The following is a 26,945-nucleotide window of genomic DNA, read 5'->3' on the forward strand; positions in this document are numbered from 1 at the left end:
TTCCACTTTTCTTTTTTTTCTCTAATTACGTGTGTGAAGGTGGTTGATGAAAGTAAGGCGCTTGAAACCAAGTGTTGTCTAAATGTTAACCTATATGAGCAATGAACTCATGTTTAATTATTGGAATGAAACATGGATGTTGCACAAAAAGAAATAGAAATAAGTGCATATAGACAGGGCTGGGCAATATTTGAAATACATTTGTATTTTGTAATTTGTAAAGATTTTCGAAAGTATTTTGTGTTTAAATACCTACATAAATTTGATGTATTTTGTATTTAAAATACTAAAAATACTTTCTTTTTCTTCTTGTCCTTCAAGTTTTGGATTTGGATTTTAAGAATGAACTTTAGTCTTATTTGCCTACCCATTTCAGATGTGCTAGCCATACACTTAGTTTTCTTGCTACAACTGATTTCCTTAATACCCTAAAGAGATCTCTAACAGCATCAAGGATCCATCATCCAATTGCTAAATGTTCAGCATTATGGAATGCGTTAGGATACCCAAATCCTCAGAAATTATATCAGCTGTCTTGAAATATTCATTAAAGTTTCCTTGCCCAACTCGATGGAATTCTCTTTGACTCAATCTCTCAAATATTGCAATTCAGCAGTGTACCAGTATGTGAAAAACCGGGATTGCCAACCTTCAAAGATGTTGAGTTTCAGTACCTTGAAGAATATTGTGCAGTTCTGAAACCCATTGCCATAGCCCTTGATTTAATGCAAAATGAGAAGACGTGCTATTATGGCCAACTTTCCTCCACATTAATTTTCCTCAAAAACAGATTACATATTCTGTTCTTCTATCCAAAGTAACTCCAATCCTAAAGTTCGCTTTCATCAAGATTTGAAGTGATGTTTGATCTGACCCCAGAAGCAAATTGAGCTATTTTGGCAGCTTGCTTCCACCCATCATTCAAGATGAAATGGCTACCTGACACTACCTCACCAAATGATAAGAAGAGGATACAGAATATGTGTGTGAAATCAGCTGAGCAGTTCTTTGCTACACTTTTGGTCAGTTCAGATGATGAAGACGATGAAAACAATTTTTATGTTTTCAACTCAAGTACAACAGACTTTGAAAATAAAAAAGAAAAGAACTTTTCTACTACGGAGTATGAGCTCACACAATTCTTCAATGGCAAAGGGACAACTCTGTGCACTCTTGCTTTTATAAAGTACCGTATAATACAAGTTTGTGTTCCTCTGTAGAAAGACTGTTCTATTTTGCAGGATTTATTCATTCACCGGCAAGGGGATCCTTAACTGATGAAGGTTTTGAGAAACTGTTTTTTTTTTTTAAAGGGAGCAGTAATTATTCATATGTAGCATAATTTGATTGCTGACTGGGAAAAGGAAGAATGTTCAGTTACAGTGAATAATTTCGAGGGAATTGTTCCGAAGCCGGGTATCGAACCCGGGACCTTTGGTTTAACGTACCAACGCTCTACCACTGAGCTACTCGGGAACTCTAACCGACACCGATCCAATTTTTCCCTCTATATCCACAGACCTCAAAGTGGGCTGACAACCGTCAAGCAACCAACTTCGAGTGCACACTAACTCCGTGTGACTTAAATTGTGGTTTTCTGTTAACGAACAGTGACGTGTATTATGCAAATCAAGATTTCAGGTATAACTCCCTGTAAAGTTGATTTGAATAATTTTGAGGGAAAAATTATTCCGGAGCCGGGTATCGAACCCGGGACCTTTGGTTTAACGTACCAACGCTCTACCACTGAGCTACCCGGGAACTCTAACCAACACTGATCCAATTTTTCCCTCTATATCCACAGACCTCAAAGTGGGCTGACAACCGTCAAGCAACCAACTTCGAGTGCACACTAACTCCGTGTGACTTAAATTGTGGTTTTCTGTTAACGAATTCTGTTAATTTCCCTCGAAATTATTCAAATCAACTTTACAGGGAGTTATACCTGAAATCTTGATTTTCAGTTACAGTGTTTATAAAACTTCGAGATAAAAATACTTCTAATGTTAATATAATATAAGTTATTTTGTATTTGTAATTCAAATGCTATTCTTTGAAGTATTTTGTATTTGTATTTGAAATACTTGGATGTCAGTATTTTGCCCAACCCTGCATATAGAATGATTGTGACATTCGTTCAGATCTTGTTTTTAGTAGACATAAATGGAATAGCATTAAACAACGCTTTATTCTTAATTCTTATAAATTATGATAGCGAGACTGTAGGTACGTTAAGTGCAGCTGGTGATTGAGATATGTGTTTCTAGAGGATTAATCTGGAATTGAAACTGAGCAGAATGGATTCACGCATTCAGGAGCTGCAGCAGACCATCAAAGAACAGAACGAGGATATAAAAGCTACGGAACAAAAGGTAAGGCTTCTCTCTGTGTACACAAAGGAAAATGTGGAATGATTTGTAAAGAATGGATTGAAAACTGCAAGTAAGGCTTCTTGAACACAGATACACGCACAAATAAGTAATATATCGTTATTTATAACTTCTTCTAAATGCTTCATATTACAAGATTTGTACACTAGTCGACGGCATTTTGGAAGGCGGTCGGCTGCTATGTGAGCCATAGTATTTCTGGTATGTGACGTCACAAGCTTGTACAGTATAACCTATCGGAATCAATCTAACAAGTACTTTCCAAGTTCGTTTGTTCACGTGTGAGTGTTTCAGTACATTGAATCATTAAAACTAACATTTACTGAGTGTGTGTAAGATAAAATGGAAGAAGAAACTGTAAAAAGACAAGTATTGCAAAGACAGGTGCGGGAAATAGTGTTTAAAGTGTATAATTATTTTAAAAACATTGACGAGCAGAACACTGCCTGCCATAATGATGATGGCTGCAATGTTGCCAACGTGCAACAAACGACTGCAGAACCGTGTGGTGTGGAATTGAGAATTGTGCAAAGAATATTGTTAGTGAAAGAGGATTTTTTTGGTGTCATGCTTACAGTAATCAATGGCTAAGGTCATTATTGTCTTTCGATAATTTAAATTCTTTCCTGCACTATTTTATTGCACATGCACGTGAAGTACGATGTGGCAATGTTGTACACTGCCTTGCTCTCGCTGTCTGTCTCTCTCAATGCAAACGCTAGCAGACGACCGTCTTCCAAATTGCTGTCAACTCTAGTCGCCTGGAATCTGAAAGCATTGCAGCTGTTAGCTTCGTATGTAAAACAGAGAGTACGCATGCTCGAGCATATACCTATAGTACTGCTTCTACCCATCGCATGACGTCACTCGTGCTTGCAGATCCCAGGCAGGAAGTGTACTGCTCTTATTAATTTGTCGTTCATAGCAAAATAATACTCTTCATTCAATGCCAGCACATTCACTTTCACATTTTTGTACACACATGATCGAACACTAATGCATGTTCTATAAAAGGGACATGACACTCTTAATTTTATTCCATAGTAGGAAACAGTCCAAACATGTCTAAACGATATTGTTATTTCCATTGTTAAGGGTAGACATCGTTGGTTCGTTCATACGAATTTCGAGATTATTTAAGTTGTCTTTGTTTTTAATTACATCATTAGATCAAACTCGTATTGATGATATAAACGCTAACTGCAGGATACTATAAATGGTAAAGTTTATACTACTTTCCTTCAGAGTTGTCAGGTCCCTAAGTTTTGTTTTTTCTCCAGATTTTACCGTACGGCTTATATTTTTCATTTTTACTAAAATAATTTATTTCGTTTCACATCCGTTCATAAAAACATTTAAACTCGTGACTTTGATGAAAGATAAAGTCGAACAAAGAATAACAGATTATTTCTTCGGAAATGCAGACAAACAAATTTTAAAATCTGTCACAACTCTCATAATAAAATGAATGAATTTTGCCAATTTTACTCTGTCTGTTAGTCAAATTCCAAGAGCTAGTCTCTAGGACTGGATACCAAACATACGTAATACAGCTCCCAATTTCATTGCGTCCCCTGAAATTTGTGCCAGAAATACACCCTAGCTCTGAAACGTTGAGTTCCATAATGTATCATACAGAGTAAAACTCCAAAAACTTCACATTACACTTGTACCTTGTTTGCTATTTCAGCTTGCAGAAATAAATATGCAAATAAATCAGCAGCAGTTGGATACCAAAGTATTAACACAAAAATACAAGAAGAAGTTTCTAGCGGAGGTAGAAAAGGGTGAACGCGAAATGAAATATATGTTACATAAGCAAAAGGCTGAACTGAAGGTTAGTACATACCTGTAATATCTCCACTTATCACAAAAAGAATATAAAAGATGGAGAGTTCTTATACATGTATACATTTCTATTTGTAACGAACAACATAGTTTTCAAAGAAGAGATTAAACAGCTTTTTTGTGTGATAGCTGTCTGAAATATACGATGGAAACATCCAATTTAATAACAATTTGTAGCTTCAGAGTCATTGAAACCTCAAACTTTCACTAGGTGCCGTACCTAAGTCTGGATTTTGAATCCTTCAGAAATGAATTTTTTTTTAACATTGCAGTTACTTGTTAGGTTGGTAATATTAAATCATTTCTTAAAAATGAATCAGGAGTAACTTATTTTATAATTAACATTATAGGGAATGTAAAACACTTGGAAATATTTCTTCATTTTTAATACTTTCAATAATTCTTTAGCATTATTTCCATAATACTCGAGACAGATAATTAACATTCTCATTAATTATGCTTTCATTAGTTTGTCAACAAGGTGATGCTAGATTTAACATCATTAAGAATATGTTTGTAAATGAGTCAAGAAACTGAATAAAGCAAGTCATCGTAGATTATTTTCTAAAATCGTAATGAATTATTCCTGAACAGCTGAAGCTTAGTCTTGCTAAAATTTATTATGATTAAGAAATTGGACAGGTGATCTGAACGTATTTAGATATCCCACAATATATTCATTTAACTATTGCTCCATTATCTCCATTTTGTTCTAACAGCATGGGAGTAGCATCTACTTTCTTACAATGAAAACAATACTTAAGAGATGCATTGGGCAATAGTAGTTAGTGATATAAAAAAGAAAAAGACCAACGTCACAATGGCGAGATAGGCTAATCGTGTATTATTGTCAATGCAGTGTTTAGTCTGTAGTGTTGTCAACTGTATCTTGCACTCATTTTTCGCGATATTGGTTTGAAATAATCCTTGTTGTAAGGATTAATTTTACCTCTTTTAGGCAAAAAAGGCATAAGCTTCACTCACGCCTTTCCTGCATTCACCTCAATCATCATGCAAGAACTCCTACTACCGTTACAAAAAAAAATTACACTGATGAAAGAGCATAGGATTTAATTAGAATTGACGTTTACTGTATGAACGATATGGTGGTTATAGATATACGTATAGAAATGACACATTTACTATGTAACTGTACAGGAAAAATGCACGCTTAATTCCATTTTAATATAATTATTATATCGAAAGACAGCATTAAAAAAAAGTTCTTGATGAAGTGGGGTCAATTTTTCGTTTTCCTTGAATCCATAATTGTGCATTGTTCCCTCTAGACTCTAGATTCCCTCTAGACTCTAGAGTGATTATGTAATAGGCTACGAAAGTTTTTTTTTTGTCTGAATAAATGCCATAATCTTCTGAAACGTCGAAAATAAAATTATTATTGTTGATATATAATCTTCTGAAACGTCGAAAATAAGATTATTATTAATAATAGATTAAATGGCGATCTTACTCGTGTTAATTATGTAAGCATGTGTGGCAATATGAAATATACAGACACACTAAAACACACCCTAATCAAATTCTTAACACACAGATCAATTTCAGAACACACACACTATTTGACACAACAGGCAGCGAAGTTGAGATAGCACAGTGATCTATAATAGTAGGCTGTGAGGATGGTGTCAAGTAGCACCGAAACAGCTGTAAGCCACACATGCTTATATAATTAAAACGAGTAAGATCGCCATTTAATCAATTATTTATATTAAAGTGTTAATAGTAGTGTACGAAAGATTCAACATGGATTATCAAGATTATTATTGTTGATAATATGTTAATGTTGTTACATTAATATCATTTTTATTGTTATTGTCATCATTATTTTTTATCATCATTATCATCATCATCATCCTTAATAGCAGAGTTGCAAAGTATAAAAAGAATATAGGCCTACACTTCAGGGGATCCCCCCACACTGTGGAATTGAGGGGAGTGAATTAGCTGATCAACTAGCAAAAAGGGTGTTCAGATAATAGCTACACCTAAGCAGCCCCAAGCATTCCACAATGTGAAGCTGCTTATCAATAGAAAATTTAAAGAGGTGCATCAAGATCTTATTAACCGAAGCAAAGACACTATTGCCAACCAAACAAGGAAGGAATCTGTAGCAGCATTCCGCATAGGAACAGTCTACGATCTTCTAGCAGAGCATCTTCATTGACTCTCTGTTCTTTCCTCACAAACATGTGTTCTGTGTAAAGATTCCAACAGTGGCATGAGCTGGGATCATACAGGGTTGTTTCCGATCTCTGATAACGAATTTGAATGACATGTGCATCAGGAATCACACTGACACCTGAATTGTGACGAGAGATGACAGACCAGTACCGGTAGTGAGTGATTTGATAACATAATTAGAGTGCACAGTGTATCACAGTAGCAATGCCCAAGAAAATCAAGTTTTTTTGAGAGGGGTACATAACAACTCTTTCCGATACATACAGTTACGTGAAAATCATATGAGCCTATAAAAAACGTGATTCCGTTATTTCCAAGAAAGGCATCTTGTGTGTACCAAATAAGACTGGCAAAGCTCGGGTGGGATTAATTCCAGAGTGGAAAAAGCAAGCAAATCCACCCCCTGTCACAAGTCACCGCACCCCAAGAGATGATACAAATTAATAAAATTGCATTCGAGCTTTACCAATCTTATTAAGGACACGATGCCTTTCTTGGAAATAACGAAACCTCGGTTATTGCAGGCAGTGGCGGTGCGCCAATAAGAGCACAAGAGCACGTGAACACCTTGTTTCCATTAATGCACGACTAGTTCTATTACTTAATACTGTATTGAAATAGTGGGAATGTATAATATCAGAATCGAGTATTTTAAACTTCCTGCAGTTTGAATAAACTTCTTATGTAAACTTGGCAACATCCGTTCACGTACAAGCCGTGCTCTTTCCAAGAAGGTTACAGGAATTTCACGCATGCGCAGGAGAAAATTGCCTTTCGCTCGCTTATGACTCGTCAAGAGCACAAAGTGTTAAGTGAACAGTGAATCTATCCTACAGATGTCAGGTGCATCGATGCTGTTGTTCACGTGCTATATCTCGAGGAAGAAATTTAATAGTATGTATTCTAGCCGGTTGGTGTCAGCATGTCACTGTCGGAACGTTTACTTTATGTGGATGTGTGTACAGTGCTGCTGCGAGAGTGTAGTTTGTGAATTACTATACTTCAGTGTCAGCATAATAGCATAGTTTAGCTTTCAAACACGTGTTGACTGAATGTACTGGTGGTATGAATTTAAGTACCTGTATGGTAGTGTATAATATTTAAGAATAATATTTACGAATAATATTTACTGGCATGTATTTATAATAATCAATCTATGCGAATGGGATTACAGTACTGGTATAGGCTATAGTGTATCAGTGTGTTGTGAACCAAAATATATTACTGAACACACGCTTTTGTAAATAACAGCATTGTGGTATGTATTCATTTTTAACAAACGTAAACAATGAACTCTGTTCAAGTAATTTTGAGCAGTAAAGAACTGGGTAAACTGGCTTACCAGAAAAAATTGGAAATAAAAAGACTGGGTTTCATCATCACCATCATCATTATAATTATTATTATTATTATTATTATTATTATTATTATTATTATTATTATTATTATTATTATTATATGTTCTTTTGAATTTATATACGGTTTTTTCGATAGTCAAACATTGGAAGCATGACATTTTATATTAGGCTAAACGTACAATTTTAAATTCTCTTCGATTTTGGAACACAAAATTGTGAACACACATAATATTTTATCACGAGCCGCCACTGATTGCAGGCTTCTTTTATTTTCACTTAACTGTACTTGGCATTGGAAAGGGTCGTAATGTACCGCTTCCAAAATTTCTGCTGTGAGTTGCCGTGCACTCTATGATATAACTCACTACTGGTCTGTCATCTTGCGCCACAGTTCAGCTGTCGTGTGACTCCTGACGCACATGTCATTCAAATTCGTTATCAGAGATCGGAAACAACCCTTATAATTTATTATTATTATTCATTATTATTATTATTATTATTATTATTATTATTATTATTATTGTTGTTTACATCATCTGATACTAACTGCTTTCAGGAATCGGCAAAAGAGACTTCGAAAACGCTTTCAAAGTTGAAATGCATTCTAAATAATGGGTCTGCATTCTCTTCTACAAGCTCATCTGATAGTGACTTGTACCAACATGGTCAAGGATCAGTTATTCGGCCACCTTACATATCTCCTCGAGCCCTTTCCACATTATTCGATCAGTCTTCTTCTTCTTCTGAAGAAGAATTACTGAAGGTAAATTTGTGATACAAGTTTTTGCATGAACATTATATTGCATGAATAAGCCAATTACTCACTATTGTCTATATCAGTTTGTCTTCCGCATACTTCCAGTTGTTGGTGCAGAATTGAAGTTGTGCAGAATTACATTTAAAATAAATTACTGATAAATCAAACTAACTTATTAATTCATAAGTTTTAAATGACAACTGATCTAAATGACATTGAAATTGAAGACCTGAGAATGAAAAGTGGATAAAGACCATTTTTTATGAAATTGAGATTTTAATGCCAAACGCAACTACTGGGTGTTCAGTTCAAAGTGTGTCATGGCTCGCTGTATGCCGTCATCTGGCTAGTCGATGAGCCTAGAGAATTCAATCTTCCTACACTTCCGCAGAGGTGTATAACCTATGTGTCAGAGAAGTTACCTAGCAAGTACGGCGTTCATTCTGAAGAATATGTGCGGTAACGCTGGTAGTGGCAGGAATGTGAACTGTTTGGAAACATGTACTGAGGTGGGTTTTTTCTTACTGTCGAGATATGGGGAGAGAGTTAAGACGATTAGGGTACATACACGTTGGAGCAATAATAAACGATAAAAGACACTACATAGTGGCTCTTTGGTATTATCAAAGAATCAAATGTTCATATAAGAGCAACGAGGACGCGGGAAGCAAACATTTTGATTTATCAATAGAAAATATTCTATGCATCCACTTAATGAAAGAAGATTATAGGAAATACCAGCTGCTAAGTTCAAGGTTAATATAACTTAAATACGTACAAAATTAAATCCGTTTCTCATCTCAAATATAGTATAAATTCGTTGTGTTGTGATTGGTTCTTGTGATCACATAACATATGACGAATAAATACACAACTGATCAATTTGCCAATATCTACAATAATTAATTTAATATGCCGAAATAATAATAAATCTATTAATATTCGGATATATTGATAACTACCGGTAATTATACAGATTAATATTATCTTAATCATAGATCATATGAACGACAAGAGCGAAGAAAATTAAACTTTTCTTTTTCGTCGCTTTTATCATGTATCTTCGCTTTTATTGTTACTCCAATATGCACACCTCAATGACAATGCATGCTTCAATTCTCTCTGATATAGCAGCGCTGCTTCTTTTATCTTTTATCGTCGCTCCAACGTGTACGTACCCTTACTTACTTATTTGTTGACATTAACTTCGACGGACCACATGGACACTGAGCATTTGATTTGTGTTGTGGAATGTTGCCGTACGCAACCGATGATAACAAATACCCTGCGTACGACTTGCCCGCGCAAAACACAGTTCGAAAGAGATTATGGTAACACAGAGACCGTACAGACCGCCATCTGTTGCTACGACGTTCAAGTTATACCGTACACGTTCTCAAGTTCAGATTGAACGCCTTGATTAATAAGCAACTTCTCTGACATAAAAGCTGAAACTCGGTTCAGATCGCTGACTCACAACAGTGACGTCATGACACACTTTGAAATGAACACCCAGTATACCCCTTACTCCATCTACTGGCGTGAAATGATTGTCAAATACTTTGACAAAGAGAACTACATGGCTCTGAATGTTATCATTTTCTAGATTTCTACTTTTGTTGAGAAGGAGAAGTGGACAAAGACCAGACTTATCCTGTTCTCACTCTCAATGTGACAGCAGAGTAGCGTGATATGTACAACAGGCATGTCTAATGTATGGCAATTTCTCTGAAATTTCGTGATTTTTCGTATGACCTTGTTGATGATCCAAGTTATGTTGTGACAGACTCAAGTGATAATGATAATGTTGTTCAGGAATCTCTTGTAAAGTTCAAGAAGCGATCTAAAACTATGGAAAATGGAAAATTAAAGGAAAACTTAACATCAATAGTGGACAAGCATGCATGTCCACCAGTGGAAAATTAGTTCCAAAACGTAACTCTGAGGACTGCTGCAAATGCAAGTGGTAATGTACACAGAAGTTTCCTGTAGATATAAAGAAGAGTATTCTTGACAGTTTTAATGACAAAATGTACAAGATGCATACTTGTTAGGTATGAGTTCAATGCTAGGGCAAGGTATGATATAATGTTATGCACTTCTACTATCTGAGTCGGCCTGGATGGTGCTGGCCTTCTGTGCCCGAGGTTGCGGGTTCGATCCCGGCCCAGATTTATGGCATTTAAGTGTGCTTAAATGCGACAGGCTCCTGTCACTAGATTTACTGGCATGTAAAAGAAGTCCTGCAGGACAAAATTCAGACACATCGGCAATGCTGATATAACCACGGCAGTTACGAACGTCGTTAAATAAAATATAATTTACAATTTTTTCTACTATTTGAGTTTAGAATATGTAAAATCTTTGTATATTCAGGTGAAAATATTGCAGTGTTTGAGACACAACATGCTCGTATCCGATACTTATTTTGCTATGAAGAAATGAGTGCATGTGGATGAAATTAATTTAGATTTAGCTGGAAATCTGTACGAATCGTCATTACCAAGAAATCAGAAAAAAAAAATGCATGATATTTTGAAGCTTGAGAAGTTCATTTCTTCAGTGTATAAATTATGGTATAATATTCGTGAGTAGGTGTGGATATTAATAAAAAGGACATAGATATGGACACAGTCAAAATACTAGCATATAAATATATGTTTCCTATTCTTTGAACCAACTGCAGACATTATTATTTTGGCAAATAGTATTTACATTTACATACACATTTTGTCTTGAAATAATTTGAATTCTTCCTTGGAGTATGAGAACTGGATACGTTTATTCTTATATTTGTTGAAAATAATATAAAGGGAATTATTTTATTTTTACTATAATGGCATAAAATGATTACTCTTATAATGTTAAAACATACTTTAAGTGGAGTTATTCATGTAGCTAGTGTTTAATTTCGCATTTTTGTCATTTTGTATTGAAAGAAATTCAGAATTCTCATTGAGAGGAGAACTGGATAACTCCATCGTCCTTCTTTTTTTATTAATTGTTCATTGGAGATTAAATTAATGTTTACTTTAATGGTATAAAATGTTAAAAGATGTCCGAAACTTTTCAGTGACTATTAAAACATTTATTGAATGTTGAAAAAATTGTGAAAATGGTTTTTCTCGATTATTTCAAAACTACTGTCTTGGTCTTTATCCACTTATCATTCTCAGGTCTTCAGTTAAAACTATCATTTCATTCGTTCATGGTGAGTTATTTTTACTGTCACATGGTGTTAGTGCAGGTATTTGTACTGGATCACTGCTGTATAAATTTGTCGAATTTTTTGTATCTTTTTTTATTCCAATTAGCATCTTTCTCTTTGCTTTTTTTTTAAGAATCTGTGGCACATCAAAATGTGGCTTAGATTTTACTTATTATAATATCAAATACTGGCACGACTGTAAAAATGAACTGCTCTATTGCTCTCTTGTTTCTGAAAGAATTCACCACTTACACTTAAAACTCATGGTGAATTAATAAATACATACTTTCCTGTTACATAAGCCTACCAGTCATTTACATCCGGTGTGCCGCGAGAAAATAAAAATAGTAATGGTCAGTGGTGTAGCATGAAATTTTGAGCAGGGGAAGCTAATTCAAGTTGTCTTTCATGTAGTATGAGAAAACGTATTACAAAAATATAGTCTTAAAGTAAATAGGCCTAGTAGTCAATGTCAAGTCAGCAGCCAAAGATTGGTTGGAACCTCGTAAGTAACACCAATAAGGCATGACCTCAAATGGTACGTAGTAAAATATGATTCACGGTTTACACATCAAATAGACATGTATAGTATAACACTAGCTCACTCCCTGTCATAGTTAGAGAAATCACAATATTAATGGTCAATAGATACAGTATTAGTATCATTACGTAAATATGCATCTGTCTTTTGGTTGTGTCCTTCATTGACAGCAAGGGAGTCGGTCATTTGTTTTTTAAATAGCACTTTTGTTCATAAGTCAGTCTTGATAATAGAATTGTCCTAAGAAATTCAAGTAAATTGGTGTCAGGAACTGTTATTTCACTCATTTATTATATCAGCCACAATGCACACTAACACTTCAACTGAACACAACTCACGAAAGGGATAACTCGGAAACTACTTATTTTCAATGTAAAAGCTAGCTTCTTGCTACCCTTGCGACCAGGATAGTTTAGTTAGAAAGGGATGGAAAATCTGCGGGGTGGGATAGACAGAAGAATGAGTGTGAGAAACCAGTCTGCTTGGAAGCTGGTGTGTGCAGGCTTCTAGTTTGCTGCTGCATCACAAATCATCCTGAGCTGCCACATCACAATATTTAACGCGTAATTATAAATTCTATTAAAATTAATAAATAATTTTGTCCATAGACTGCAGGTTTATTATGAAATTATTATTAACTGGGGAAGCTGAGCTTTTTAGCTTACATTGACACTACGCCACTGGTAAAGGTAGTTATAGCAAAAATTGGAAAAGTAAAAAGTGAAAAGAGCAGTAAAAAAAAAAAAAAGGCAGTCCACAAAAGTTAACTTTCAATGAACATGGCACAAGTAAACATTGACTACACGTAGTGTATGTTTGCGATCGGCAGAGAAGAGAATGACTGACGCACTACCAGGGTTTCCAGTTCAGTCAAGTTAGAATATCGTACCAACCTTGAATTGAATTTGAATTTGAGGGAAGAGGCACTATGATTCACCACAGCGACCTTATTAGATCTATTGTGCTGATCCTCAAGCTAAGCACATTCCCAAACACACACTGGTTGACCACCCTAAGGTTCGCTGTGTGCCCAGGTTCTGAGCAGGCAACCCCACTCGTCCCTAGGCTAGCCCCCCCCCCCCCCATGCGTCGCCAGCCGGCATTCGGGAAATTCTATGAATGACGACGGAATGGAGAAATGTTGATGGAATGATGTAGAATAGGGTGTATCGATTTTTTTTTTTTTTTTTCGAAAAGTAAAAGTGGCTATTGCAGAAAAGTTGCAACCTGTGACAGAAAGACCGCAGAAAAAAAGAAAATAATAATTCGACAATATCCTGTGTCTCCGCATCAGCTCTAAAGTTTCGCGAGCCTAATGCTCTATGTGTGTTTTCAGTTTTTTTTTTTTTTTTTTTTTTTTTTGCAGCTCTTCATTTTTATCTTTAAATTTACACTCAGAAATAACCCAATGCTCACCACGAGGAGGTGACTGCACTCAGTGTTGCCATACCTACTGATTTAGCAGGAGATTTCCTGTTTTTCCATTGAATCTACTGCTCTACTGATTTTTTTGTCAAAAGTCCGAATTTTTCCTGCTCTTTTGGCAAGCTGCAGTCACCTAGTTCTATGCCCGGATTTTCAGTTCATTAGTTTAGTACAAATATAATTATTATGTCACCATGTCTTATTTTTGCATCTTATACACAAGTCAAACAATGTTTGCATTTGTCTCCCTGCTCCTAACTCGTTAGCGTCGCCACAATGATGCTTACAAGAAGCAAGGTGTCGCTTCTCGGTTGGAGTCAAGCAGCAGATTATATCACCACACAGCACACTGCAGATAAAAACCATGTTTTATATACTTGGCTCAGAGTTATGTCCCTCGCCAATCCACTCGATAGTTTAAACATAATTACAAAATGATATTAGAGAATGAATGTTTGAAACCTTACCACGAAAGGATGCACACCCTCCTCCAAACACACACACTCGGGTATATAATCTTCATGTAACATAAGCATGTGATATAAGTTATTTCATTATTGTTTTGGGTACCCGGGAAACAGAGGAAAAAAGAAACTTATTCAGTAGTGAAATTTGTTTCTGATTGTGTGCACGTGAAACGGTGAGAGAGTGAAGTGTAGGTAATTGTGTTACATATCTTGCACAGTGATCTTTTAAAATGAGTGAAAGTGTCCCAGTAAGAAAGAAAAGTAAATACTCCCAGAATATTATAAATCAGAGTGGGAAAATGATGAACAGTTTAAAGGGTAGTTATGCAAAAGCAAGAAAAGGGATAATTTCTTGTCTGTTACAGTTGCAGCTAATGCAATACTGTATTTAATATCACCATTAAAATAAATCTTGTTCTATCGAAAATCGTTTGTGAATATACGAAAACCTCCTGATTCATACATTTTAATGCGAAACATTGTCAATAAGACATTGCTACGTAAAAACAAAATAGCATACGCTGAGTAGAGATGACAGTAATTAGGCCTTTATTTAGCAAAATTGTTCCATTTCATTGGTTAGGGATGTGCTATATAGTAACACAACATATCATCTTTCTTACAGTACACGGTTTTGTAATTAATAATATAATACAAAGAGGAAATTCATGTTTATTAATCTACTGTAATCTCCTGTTTTTTTTCGATGATTTTTTCCTGATTTTCGTGAGTAGGTCGTGGCAACACTGGCTGCACTTCCAGCTCCATTCCTTCCACCCACCCTTAGTAGTTTACTGCAGTGTAAAATGTTAATTTCATACTGCATAGTCAGATTTCGTTTCGAAGCATGGAATTTCTTTTCTTGACCGCAGTCTTGCTCGAGTGTAGCGATCTGTAGCTTCTTGTCCAAACACCGATTTACTTGCATCAGTTACCACTTTTACAAATCTTTCAACGACCTGAGTGTGACATGACAGATCTGTAACTTCTGCCCCAGGTATTTCGACTTTTGCAATTAAAGCCACGTTTCTCCTCAACACGCCTGTCCTGAAGGTAATTTTGATAAAGACAAGTGAGCCTAAGCAGCAGAAGTCTTCGCTTTGAAGTCAGAATCCGCACTGCTTCACTGCTGTTCCGAGTGGCCGAAGGTGAAGACTCAGAGCTTGTAACTGACATCTGTTTTTCTCTTCCTCAGAATCGAAGTCGCATTTCTTCAGATCGTTGGCGAATGAGCCTCTTCCCTTTTCTTTCTTTCCTTTTAAGTAGTGTCTTGGTGGCCATAATGTTGATATTGCCAATCATCATATTTTATACATCTTGATTACACAACTTTTAACACTGTATCACTTCAGAATATGTATGATAACTAACATACGAAAACAAAAACACACATAAAATTGCAACCTCGTTCAAGAAATTAAATTACAACATCGCATACAGAACAAATAACACCCTACAAAAACATCTCAACACACAAACAACACAAACAAACGAATACAACCACACAGGCTTATACAAACTCAAATGTAACACCTGCAACAACTTCTACATAGGACAGACAGGCAGATCATTTCAAACACGTTACAAAGAACACATCACAGCCATAACAAAATTACAAAACACCTCCACATATGCAGAACACATCACAAATGCCAACCACACCTACAGAGTCATCAACACAGACATGGAAATACTGCACATCCAACCAAAAAGCCAGAAACTCAACACACTAGAACAATACGAAATATACAGATACATGAAAACACACCCCAACGATATTCTCAACACACAACTCAATTTCAAAACACATACACTCTTTGACTCTACACTACGAACGCACCCACACAGGAAACAAGAGGCGCCAACATCAACAACGACCAGTTTTGAAGATGACCAAAAAAAAAAAAAGGTCGAAACATGTTAACAAGGTACGTTAAAATTTAACACAAGAAAGACTTATCATCAAAGCCCGGGACTTCAGCAGGTAAACAGTTCTTACAAGTTAAGTATGAAAGGAGGTTTATTGAACCCTGACACTTGTTACACACAGTGAGTATTCGATACGTACACGGGTGTTTTAGTACAGACTACAACAAAAACAACTCCTCGCCCAAACTTTAGCGTAAAACAAAAGGATTACGTTATGTTTGACAAAGTGAACTGCAAAATAGTACAGGAATAACCTTTTCCCCGTGTTATGTGGATTGAGTATGCCAACAACATTTACTATCACTGGTTTCATCTACAGAAACCCAAATGTTATCAGATATTTCTTCTCGAATGCTATGCAGAACATTTTCGTAACATGACATTAAATATCCTTTACGTAGAGTTGTTTCAGATAGGGCAATTCTACCTGTACAACTTTCTATAAAATTCTTAAAGTGGGAGTTTTCCAACTTGTTAAAAGGAATGTTGGCGCTCACCATCATTTCACACAAATCCTGGAAAAAATCATTGTCTCTATCAGAATTTGAAACAAGGCGAGCTTGCTTCCTTCTTGTTACGTATGAATAATTGTAAATGAGCTTCATGTCTTTGAGTTTTGATATGCTCTTCTATATATTTGGAACTCTCGCCCCTTATTACAGTGTGGCACACGTTACATTTCATATTAATATTATCTGTACAAAAGTACTTACTTCCGTATAGTTCCACAAGTTACTTTAATTTATCTTCTTTTTCAGTGAAACTTTCGGCATAGTAATTGTGCACAGTAGACTTGTACTCGCCTGTACTCTTGGAATGCTAGCTATCAACAACCAGACAACCGATCACTAGTATGAAGTTGAATGGGTAGTCTTTCGGGACTAGGTGGAAGACGTTTCTTTACAAACACAACCAGCAATACATACTTTGTGTATTATTAACCTGTCTTTAAACTACTGAACTCCCTAGGCTTGCTTATCATACATATTCCGACATCATATTTTGTTCATTTCTCTGGTCTATTAAAAAGGATAGTTCTCTCGATAGAACTTTCCTACTTCACCCACATTCACAGAGGCTTTCCGGGTCTGAATACTTACAAGTGCATATATCAAACAGATTTCGAGCTTTATTAATAAAATCCTGCTCATGCGCCATTGGGGTTGACCCACTTCGTTTGTGCGATTTGAGAATATTCAATATTTACTATGGTGTAATTTTATCATTTCCACTACTCTACGCTTGCTGATGGCAGGAAGACAAGCTACTTTCCAAACCTCGGTAAGTTTGACGGCAATTGCATGAGCGATGTCTTTTACTGAAGGGTGTTTTCCACCTGGTTCATTTGTCTTTAACTCTCTGATCCAAAGAAAATGTGTTATCATATCTTTATAGATTGGTAGTTGTGACTATCTTATCGGTCCTGGTGTAGCGAACAAAGTACTCTCATGAACACAGCGGGTACAGAATTAACGTGGGCATAAAAGCTATTACATCTACACTAAACCACTGATATGACACATGATTTCACAGGAACAGCGATACAAACCTGGCCAGTATAGCTTACCAAATACGACTACTGGGCAGACGCAACCCTGACTGCCAGCATCCCTCTCTTCTCTCACTTAACCCTATTGGCAGCAAGAACATACTGGGCCAGATGCTTCCCTTCTGTACTCTATTAGCTTACTTTTAAAAGATCTGGCTGATGGGGTTAGCTGTATAGGTATGCAGACTGTCGTAATAAGTTTTACAAGTGTGCATTATAAATTCGAATCTTCAATATTGATGCAGAGACATAAGATATTGACTAAATTTAATTTTCTTTCTCCTGCAGTCTTCCTGCCACAAGTCGCAACTTTTCCGCACTAGCCACCTTCAGTTAAAAACAAAATTCGATACTACGTTAATGTAGAAACCTAATATGGGGAAAATGGAGAATCCCAAGATAAACCCCAACCTTTTTCGCCACAAAGACCAAGCTTAAAAATGTGATTTTACTTTTTTATGATTATAAATCTCTAGTTAGGAATAACTGGTTTAGATTGTTCCACGGGATTTTAAATTACAACTTTAGTGTGCCACATGTTGAGAAAGGTTGGAAAAAGGCTGCTATATACAGTAAATGCTACTTTTGTTGTTATTGGTACTACTACTTATTATTAGTATTATCTGTATTATTATTATTATTATTATTATTATTATCAGTGTTATTATTATTATTGTTATTATTATTATTATTATTATTATTATTGTTATTACTTTGCAGGCTGAAACTCATCGTTCGCCAGCACAGCAACAGTCACTGAAGTCTCCAAAACTTCTGCCCCAAAGAGGTAGTACAACAAATGCTGTAGCTTAAATAATTCTGTGGTAAATATAACTGAAAGTCATTCGTTAATTTCTCCTCCATTAATGAATCTGTTAGAAAATACATTACAAATACTGGAATCGGTACTTGATTGATAGTAAGTTGCCGTAAATTGGGGTGAATAGGACAGCATTCCTATTGACCCATTTTATGGCAACCTACTATTTTAAGTAATGCTATTTTTATTGTGAATACAACTTAGTAAATTTTAAAAATACTTAAAACTACTATTTCTAATAATGTTTGGTTTTTGCAACGAAGTTTTTATGAACAACCTATAAGTTTGAAGACGTCATAGACACTTCAATTTTTCATTGGATTTTTATACAGGGTGAATCATAAGTATGTTTGGAAAACGTGTGAGCGTGCTCCTGGATAAAAAAATAAGAATTTCTTATATGAAAATTTGACAGAAAATGCTTATTTATTGAAGAAATGTTTTGTTCCCTTATTGTTGTGTCACAAGTACATGTTTGGAAACGTGTCATTTAACGTTTACAAAAGGTGCTCAATGTGTCCCCCTCTGCTGTTTACACATGCCTGAGTGCGATGTACATATGACAGGCGAGTTTGCTCAAACACCATGTTGTCATCACGGATCAATTGGCATGCATTTTCAACACGTTGCAATAGCTCTTCTGCATCATTTACTGGTGTAGCATAGACGACAGCCTTCAAGTTACTCCAAAGGTAAAAATCTAATGAGGTGAGGTCGGGTGATCTGGGTGGCCAAGGCACTGGACCACTGCGACCAATCAAAACAAAAACACAGTAATATGGTACAAAATCAAAACAAAAGCAATACAATAATGTGAACAGATACTTATGAAAACAAAAGCCATTATTACTATGTTTTCCAATAAATGAGCATTCTCCATCAAATTTTCATATAAGGAATTGTTCTTATTTTTGATCCAGGAGCACTCTCACGCGTTTTTCAAACACTCTTATGACTTATTCTGTATACTGGTACCAATAATTTGGAAGTATACACAGAAAATGGCACACAGTGTACTTTAAAGTTTTCAGTTTTTTTTTTAAATTCAAAGTTCTTAATTGTTATGAACAATTTTAATTTCAAATTATTGACATTTTAAGTTACATCTTTTCATATATTGGTAGCTTAATTTCAGTAATTTAACTCAGTGATTCAGTATTCAAATTATTTATTGTACCGCTAATTCACATCTTAAAATTCCCACATAATAAAGATTGCAACAGACGTGCTGGACGCAGTGCGTTTATTGCCAAGAAATGTATAGAGATCTATGAACCAAGTGTAACAAATTCAAGTTTAAAAAAGATTGAAATGCTGGAAACACTTTAATAAAACTTGTAGAAATTCGTACTATACTGGTACCAGTACATATTGGTACTGTAATGTTTGTGAGATGTTTCGTGCAGCTGTTCTCTGAATTGACCTTTGTATAATCACAGTCAAAGGTACTGGTATCTGTAATAAATTTGTCATATTTTATCACAACTTACAGCTTTGTTTATTTATAATCCATTATATCACCTGGAAAATAAATTAAACTTGCTTACATAAGAATTTAACATTCATTATTACAGTTTTCTTACACTGTGTAATATTCGCAATGAAGCTACATTTGCTTATTGTATTTATACAAAATGTTTTGATATTAGAAACAATGTTAGTTTCACCCTAGATCATATATGTAACAGATTGCTCATCCCTATGTTAAAATCGGCAGCACTTTGAAGAGAACAACTGCCAGGATCGCCACCTGTCCGACGTAAATGAACACGAGATGGCAGTACAGTCGCTAATGCAATTCAAAAGTTGAGTTTTAAGATGTTTTTTATTAAAAGTACCAGATCTCTTGGACCCTGGCCTTTTACAAAAATATGATTATACAAATTGAAATATAAATAGATAATTAAAGAAAATTGATTAATAAGACCGTCAAAGACGGAGGTATTTGTTTGAATTTGTTATGTCTCTTAGTAATGCAATTCAAATGGGAGTTATGACGTGACTCCTATGTAACAATTAGATGGCAGAATAGTAAACCTGACAAAAGTTATTACCGTCGAAGGCTATAAGGCTGAGCAATCTGGATATATATGATCTAGGGTTTCACAGAGGTAGATCTGTATAATGTAAAATGTTAAAATGTGTTACACGTCTGTTGATACAATTTTGTACTAGTTTTAAAAATATGCACTATGTATAATATAAGGGTATAATTTACTAATACATTTTGTTCTGTTTTTATTTGTAAATGTCTATCAACATAATTTTGACTATTAATTCAATCCTTAGATTATGTAAAGCAGTACACATTATCGGGTACCTGCTTAAAAATTATATGAAATAAATCGTAAGTTATATTGCAACAGACCTCCATGGTCTAATTGTAGAATAAAAAAGAAGAGAGAATCTTCGGTTCATACTTGGGACTAGGAACGTAGTAGTCGAGAAGACATAATGCAGAGATTCCTTGTTCCAAAATTTTCGGAGAAAAATGTTGAGTTTTTAATTTGCGTAGGTGTCTGCTAGTTTGGCAGTGTTCAAATTCGTTTCTGAGATGGGGACAAGCATAAGGTGAAATTCTGTGGTCTTAGTGATATGATAAATGATATCGTTGGTCCAATGCCAAAACCACGAATGTGCAAAATTTTGCATTTTCACCTAAGTGCACTTTCTGAGTCTGTGTGGTGTGTAGATTCTTATGCCAAAGTCACATAAGTGAATGATCATTCAATTCCGAGTTATTCGCAATTCTTAAAACACTTATGTACTTCCAGATCAAAATGTACAATGCCAAAGCAGCGAATGTGGCGCATTCGTGATTTTGGCACTGGACACCATAACAAACTAATAAGACAGCATTAACGAATGTGCTACATTCGTGATTTTGGCATTGGACTTGTAACAATGGAGCACACACATTCATTTATTTATTTTTACATTTTATTAATATCAGAAACAATGTGTGTGGTGCTATGTTGATTCCGTAATTATGTCATTAGTATTGTTGCACGTATTTCCAACAAATATACCATTATTTTTTACATTTTAGTACAAGTCGTTTGACTAATAAGGCTCAAAATGGAGTTAAGGAGAGATGCAAAATGTGTGATTTAGACCTTCGTTGGTATTAAGAAATACAGTCAGGTTATCAATGATTACAATGTTACTCTATCTTTTAAAAAAATACATGTATAATGTCGATTATAAATTTCACATGGAAAAAGGAACTCTGCACAAGACGCTAGGAATGAATACAAGGCATTATCTTGTCTAGATCGGAAATACTGTTCTTCAATTTTGAACTACAAACAGTCTTACATACACCAAAGGGACAGGCAGATCCAATATTTTACCCCCATAAATTGCCTGTTTATAATCTGGGGATATACAATTTGGAAATCACGGTACAAAGTGTTACATCAAGGATAAGACTCAACGTAAAAGTGGGACAGTAGAAATTTCTCCCTGTGTTTATAACTATGTGATGTCTCACACAGTAATCATGATGTCAGACAGTCATAGGAAACAACAAAATAATTCTATCTTCATTGGTATGTGCATTCTTTTCCTGAACTAGCACTCTCCTTTACAAACCAAAGATCACAGATTTTTTCAGATGGATATATCGAAATTGAATGTGATTCTATACATTCCAAGATAGATAAGAAATCAAACAAGTTCCAGTTTAGTCCTGTCCTAAAGGATGGGCAAAATTGATTTGTATTATCCAAAAAAACCTTCACCGTTTCTTCTTCTTCTTCTTCTTCTTCTTCTTGATGACTTTGATAGCTTAGTCATTTTCGTAAGAAAGACTTTAAAACAACATTCTATGAAGAAATGTTCGTTGGTTGCAGTATCTAAGAACGGAACCAAGACAAATATTTTTTAAAGATAAATCCAGATCTGATTTCCATCAAGTCAATCTGAAGAGACCAAGAGGCAGGCCAAGTGAGGGTCCACTCCCAAAAAGTCTACAGTGCAGATCTGTCCATTGCTGAAGCCAAATTCCAGGATCTCAAAATAATGTGTGAGAATCTTGCCTATACTGAGGGAGTACCATGGATCTTGCAACTCATTGAAATACAACAGAAACATTCGTGATGATTTACCTGAACTTTATGCAGATGAGGACTCTAAGTATGAATAGTGATTGTGTTCTCTCATATTTCTCAATATTTTCAGTACTATGAGTTTGTCTCTTTACAAGAAGAATATTATCGTATTTAATAATGATTTATATTTTCTTGAACAAATGAGTATTTTCCGGTGTATGTAGCAATAACAGAATTCTTTAGAAAGTAAGAATGAAGAGAAAAATTTCTATAAAATTAATTTTGTAATCATAAATAAGTCCTCCCATTATCCTTGAAAATACTTGAAAACCATTAATTTCACAATTGTTGTTGTTGTTATCTAATGCCGGGCTTTGGCAACGAAGCCATTAGCGTTCTTGCTCTCCAATATTTCTCTGTGGTGGATCCATCAGGTAGAACTTCACAGGTTATGAGATGATCTTCAGTCATTTCTTCTTCTTTGTTGCATAGAGGGCAATTTGGATTTGTGTAAATTCCTATTTTATTCAAGTGTTTGGCCAAATAATCGTGTTCTGTAAGCAGTCTGAATTTTGCTACTGCAGATTTACGTGGGATTTCTGGAATAATTTCTGGTTTTTTTATTAAAATGCTCCAATTTTTATCTTTGGCTTTGGTACATAGTGCTTGGTTTTGCTTGATTTTATATTTATTTTTAATTAGTCTTTTGATGGATGTAAAAGGGAGGCTTGTATTTGTATTCTGAATTAAATTGGATCCTTTTTTGGCAAGAAAGTCAGCAGTTTCATTTCCAGCAATTCCGCAATGTGCAGGTATCCATTGCAATTGAATTATTTTCTGTAGTTTTTGAAGTTGTTGGATAATTTTGTGACATTCTTTAATTTGGATTGACATAATTTTATATGAATTTATTGCATATAATGCTGCTTTAGAATCAGAGAGAATGACAGGATTTTGAAATTTATCTATTCTGTATAGTAGGTGTTGGAGTGAGATATGAATAGCCATTATTTCCGCATCAAAATTTGTTGTATGATATCCTGCTGGTTGATAAAATGAGAATAACGCACACGTAATTCCTGATCCTGAGTTGTTATCGATAGTAGACCCATCTGTGTAGATATGTAACCATTCTTCTGGTGGGTATCTATTGTTCACAGCTTCTAATGCCAGCGCTTTTAGTACAGGTTTGGAAGTTTCAGATTTTGTTAATTTCACAATTAGTTTATTACGTCTGCAAACAGCACTTGAAACATTCTGAAATTCTGCCATGCGAAGAAAAAACTAATACGAACAATTATTTAAGGGGTTAAGTACAGCTTACAGCAGTAAAATGTTTGGAAATATTCAACATTTTTTTCCTCCATTACTGTATCTTGTACAATAATGAAAATTGGTATGTGTAAAACACTGTCCTTCTGTTACATGAAAAAAAAAAATTACGATTTAAAAAAATTATTTATATATTTTTTTTTTCAAAATTCAAAATGGTGACAGTTTACTGTGCAGTGATGAAGAGTTTCCCTCATAACTCATAAATTTGTAACTTTTCCATATCCTTGGCGCCAGAGCCCATGTATACTTAGACCGACCAGCCGGCTGCTGGCCTCACGCCCACATGCCAAAGCAGAAGTGGACGATCATCCAACCAGAATGGAGTTATCGTGTGGTTAGCACAATGATCCCCCAGCCGTTATAGCTGGCATTCACAACCGGATTTCGCTACCTATTGTAGCTCCCCAAGTGCATCACGATGCTGGGTGGGCACCGGTCCCATACACTGGCCGAAATTTCATGAAAAAATTTCTTCCCCCATGAGGACTCGAACCAGAGCGCATTCTGTAACGCGAGTCCTAGGCATCCTGCCTTAGACCGCGACGCCACAGTGCGGGACAACTTTTTCATATTTTCTCTCTTTTATTTTATTACTGAAACTCATGTTTACAATGTCATGCTCCTTCAACTACACTCCTTAATAAATAATATAACTTTTTTTGTTTTGTACTGATATTTGACCATTTTTTAAAATGAATTTATTTTTATCAGACAATCTATCAAAGGTAGAGAAGTGATCTTGCATCATATTGTAGATATGACATGCATAAATACACACAAAAAATTTATTACAGAATGTTGGATAGTTTTTTAGTTATGTGGGAAATGCTTCATCACTGCACAGTGAACTGAATTTTGAAAAAAAAAAAAAAAATGTAAATTTTTTTAAATCGTAAAAATATTTTTTTTTCATATAACAGAAGGACAGTGTTTTACACATACTAATTTTCAGTATTTTACAAAATACAGTAATGGAGGAGAAAAAAAACTGAATATTTCCAAAATTTTACTGCTGCAAGCTGTACCTAAACCCTTAAAATGTCCTTAACATATGAAACAAATGAGGTAATTTGTATGTCCTAAGAAATAGCATAACTAGTTACACATGTTGGCAGTGAAAACATAAATGTAACTATAAAACCTGATTTTTCCGAGCTCTTTGAATATTAAAATGCGTTTATCTCAAAAGTAAGATTTTGCACATTCGTGGTTTTGGCATTGGACCGACGATATGATATATATATATATATATATATATATATATATATATATATATATATATATACGAGATTTGATTCGATACGATACAATGTGATAGGCTAGGCTATGATAAGATATATGATTTATTGTCCCATAACATATTATTCGGTTCTGCTGGCCCTTCACATTATCGTATATGGGCCAGCATATCCTTTCATTACAGTACTTTAACATTTTTACACGTTACGTGACCAAAACTGCTCCTATTTTCTCTTATTCACAGACTAATCTACTATGTCCTCTCACTTTCATATCATTTCTTCTACCAGTCACCTTCTATATATTCTATGTCTCCATCATACTTTCACCTTCTTTTCCTACTCATGGTTTTCTTTCCTATCCATTTTATTCTCTATTTAATTCTTTCTCCATTTTCTATTTTATTTCTATCATTTACAATTACTAACTCTTAAATGATTTACTCTTCCTGTATATTTCAATTTATTATATTATTTCCCTGTCCCCCTCCCCTAGCCTTCTCCTTCTTATTCCTTGCTTCCTAATCATCATCAACCCTCATCTTGACTATTTCTGTCACTTCACTGTTTAAATATTATCTCAACATTATACAAATATTCTTCACCAGTCTTACAAGGGAACCACCCAGATCATGATGATTGAATTTAATGAAAATGCAAATTTAAGCTAATTTTCGTTCGTTAAAAAGCGTGGTGATATTCGGTTGTTTTGCTTTTTCCTCGTTTATGAAATATATTGACTTGAAAGTCGTTGTTACAAGTCGTTCTTGCGTCCACAACACTGTATCACAGCTCTCGCATGAATGCTCTAGTCAATTTTTGTCTCTTAATTCACATTAATGCAGTAGTAGTGCAATCCATGGCATGTTGCTCATTCGTACACAAGTATGCAGCTGGAAGTCTAGGAACACGACTGTACATATGCTTTTAAGAATTTGGACCTAAAGTAAAACAACTTTTAGAGACAAAGATAAGCCATTTGATGTCGTGGTCGATGCAAGTACTTCCTGTAAACTGACAAAAATCACGTGAGGAGATGGGTAAGAGATGTATTTCTTCTGGATGTTAAGAAAGACACACTACTACTTCTGAATTCCGGAGTGGTCAGATAAATGATATCACCATGCATTTTGAAACTGCAGTTGAACAACCCATAGCAGTAGATGAAGGAAAGACCATTTATGACCATACAATTGAATACTTTAGGGATTATTATCATATGCAAGGACAGATTGAAGTATTTGGGTTATTGTTCGAAGCAAGGGGAACAATTCCAAAATTCTCAGTTGAATGTTTTAAGTCTTTTGGAATTCCTTTAAAAATTGTGAAAATTATTGCTGTAGACGTAATGAAATATTCTTCGGAAAACGTATAATATGTCTTTCACGTGTTAAATTTTATTACCTGTTAACATGTTTAACATGTGAAAGACACATAAGTTTGCCGAAGTGATATAGTGTTAAAAGTTGTGTAATCAAGATGTATAATGAAGAAAAGACGAAATATTCTGTTCAGATTTTAAGCAATCATCTGTACACCTAAATTTCTTTATATTCTATCTGATTACTAATAACACTAGGGAACAAATGAGAACTTTTTTTTCTGCGGTATAAATATAAATATGCAACTTTTACTAATTTCGGCCTGCTGAATTCAAAAATGCATTTTGTTTTGCCGTACCACGTCAGGTTTTTTGGCAATGTAGCAAAACGTTATTTTGCCACAAAATAAAATTATAAGTTACAGCGTGTTCGTAGAAATTATATAATTATTTTATGTATCTGATTCGTTAACACGTTCATCTATTTTTTTCTACGATGTATAAC

At 34.9% G+C, this 26,945-nt stretch overlaps 1 protein-coding gene across 1 annotated transcript in view; it reads left to right on the forward strand.

Annotated features, from left to right (window-relative positions):
• LOC138705721 (kinesin-like protein KIF23) overlaps nucleotides 1–20,715 on the forward strand; it is a gene marked incomplete at its 5' end in the record, with an annotated part of 61,118 nt that extends 40,403 nt beyond the window's left edge. Inside the window, 4 exons of the mRNA XM_069834292.1 lie at nucleotides 2,268–2,372; nucleotides 4,081–4,227; nucleotides 8,355–8,561; nucleotides 18,395–20,715. Coding sequence (XP_069690393.1) covers nucleotides 2,268–2,372; nucleotides 4,081–4,227; nucleotides 8,355–8,561; nucleotides 18,395–18,487 — 552 coding nt within the window. The remainder of the gene's footprint in view (nucleotides 1–2,267; nucleotides 2,373–4,080; nucleotides 4,228–8,354; nucleotides 8,562–18,394) is intronic.
• Nucleotides 20,716–26,945: the final 6,230 nt, after the last annotated feature.

The sequence above is a fragment of the Periplaneta americana genome, chromosome 9 (genome assembly GCF_040183065.1).
Source record: "Periplaneta americana isolate PAMFEO1 chromosome 9, P.americana_PAMFEO1_priV1, whole genome shotgun sequence".
NCBI lineage: Eukaryota > Metazoa > Arthropoda > Insecta > Blattodea > Blattidae > Periplaneta > Periplaneta americana.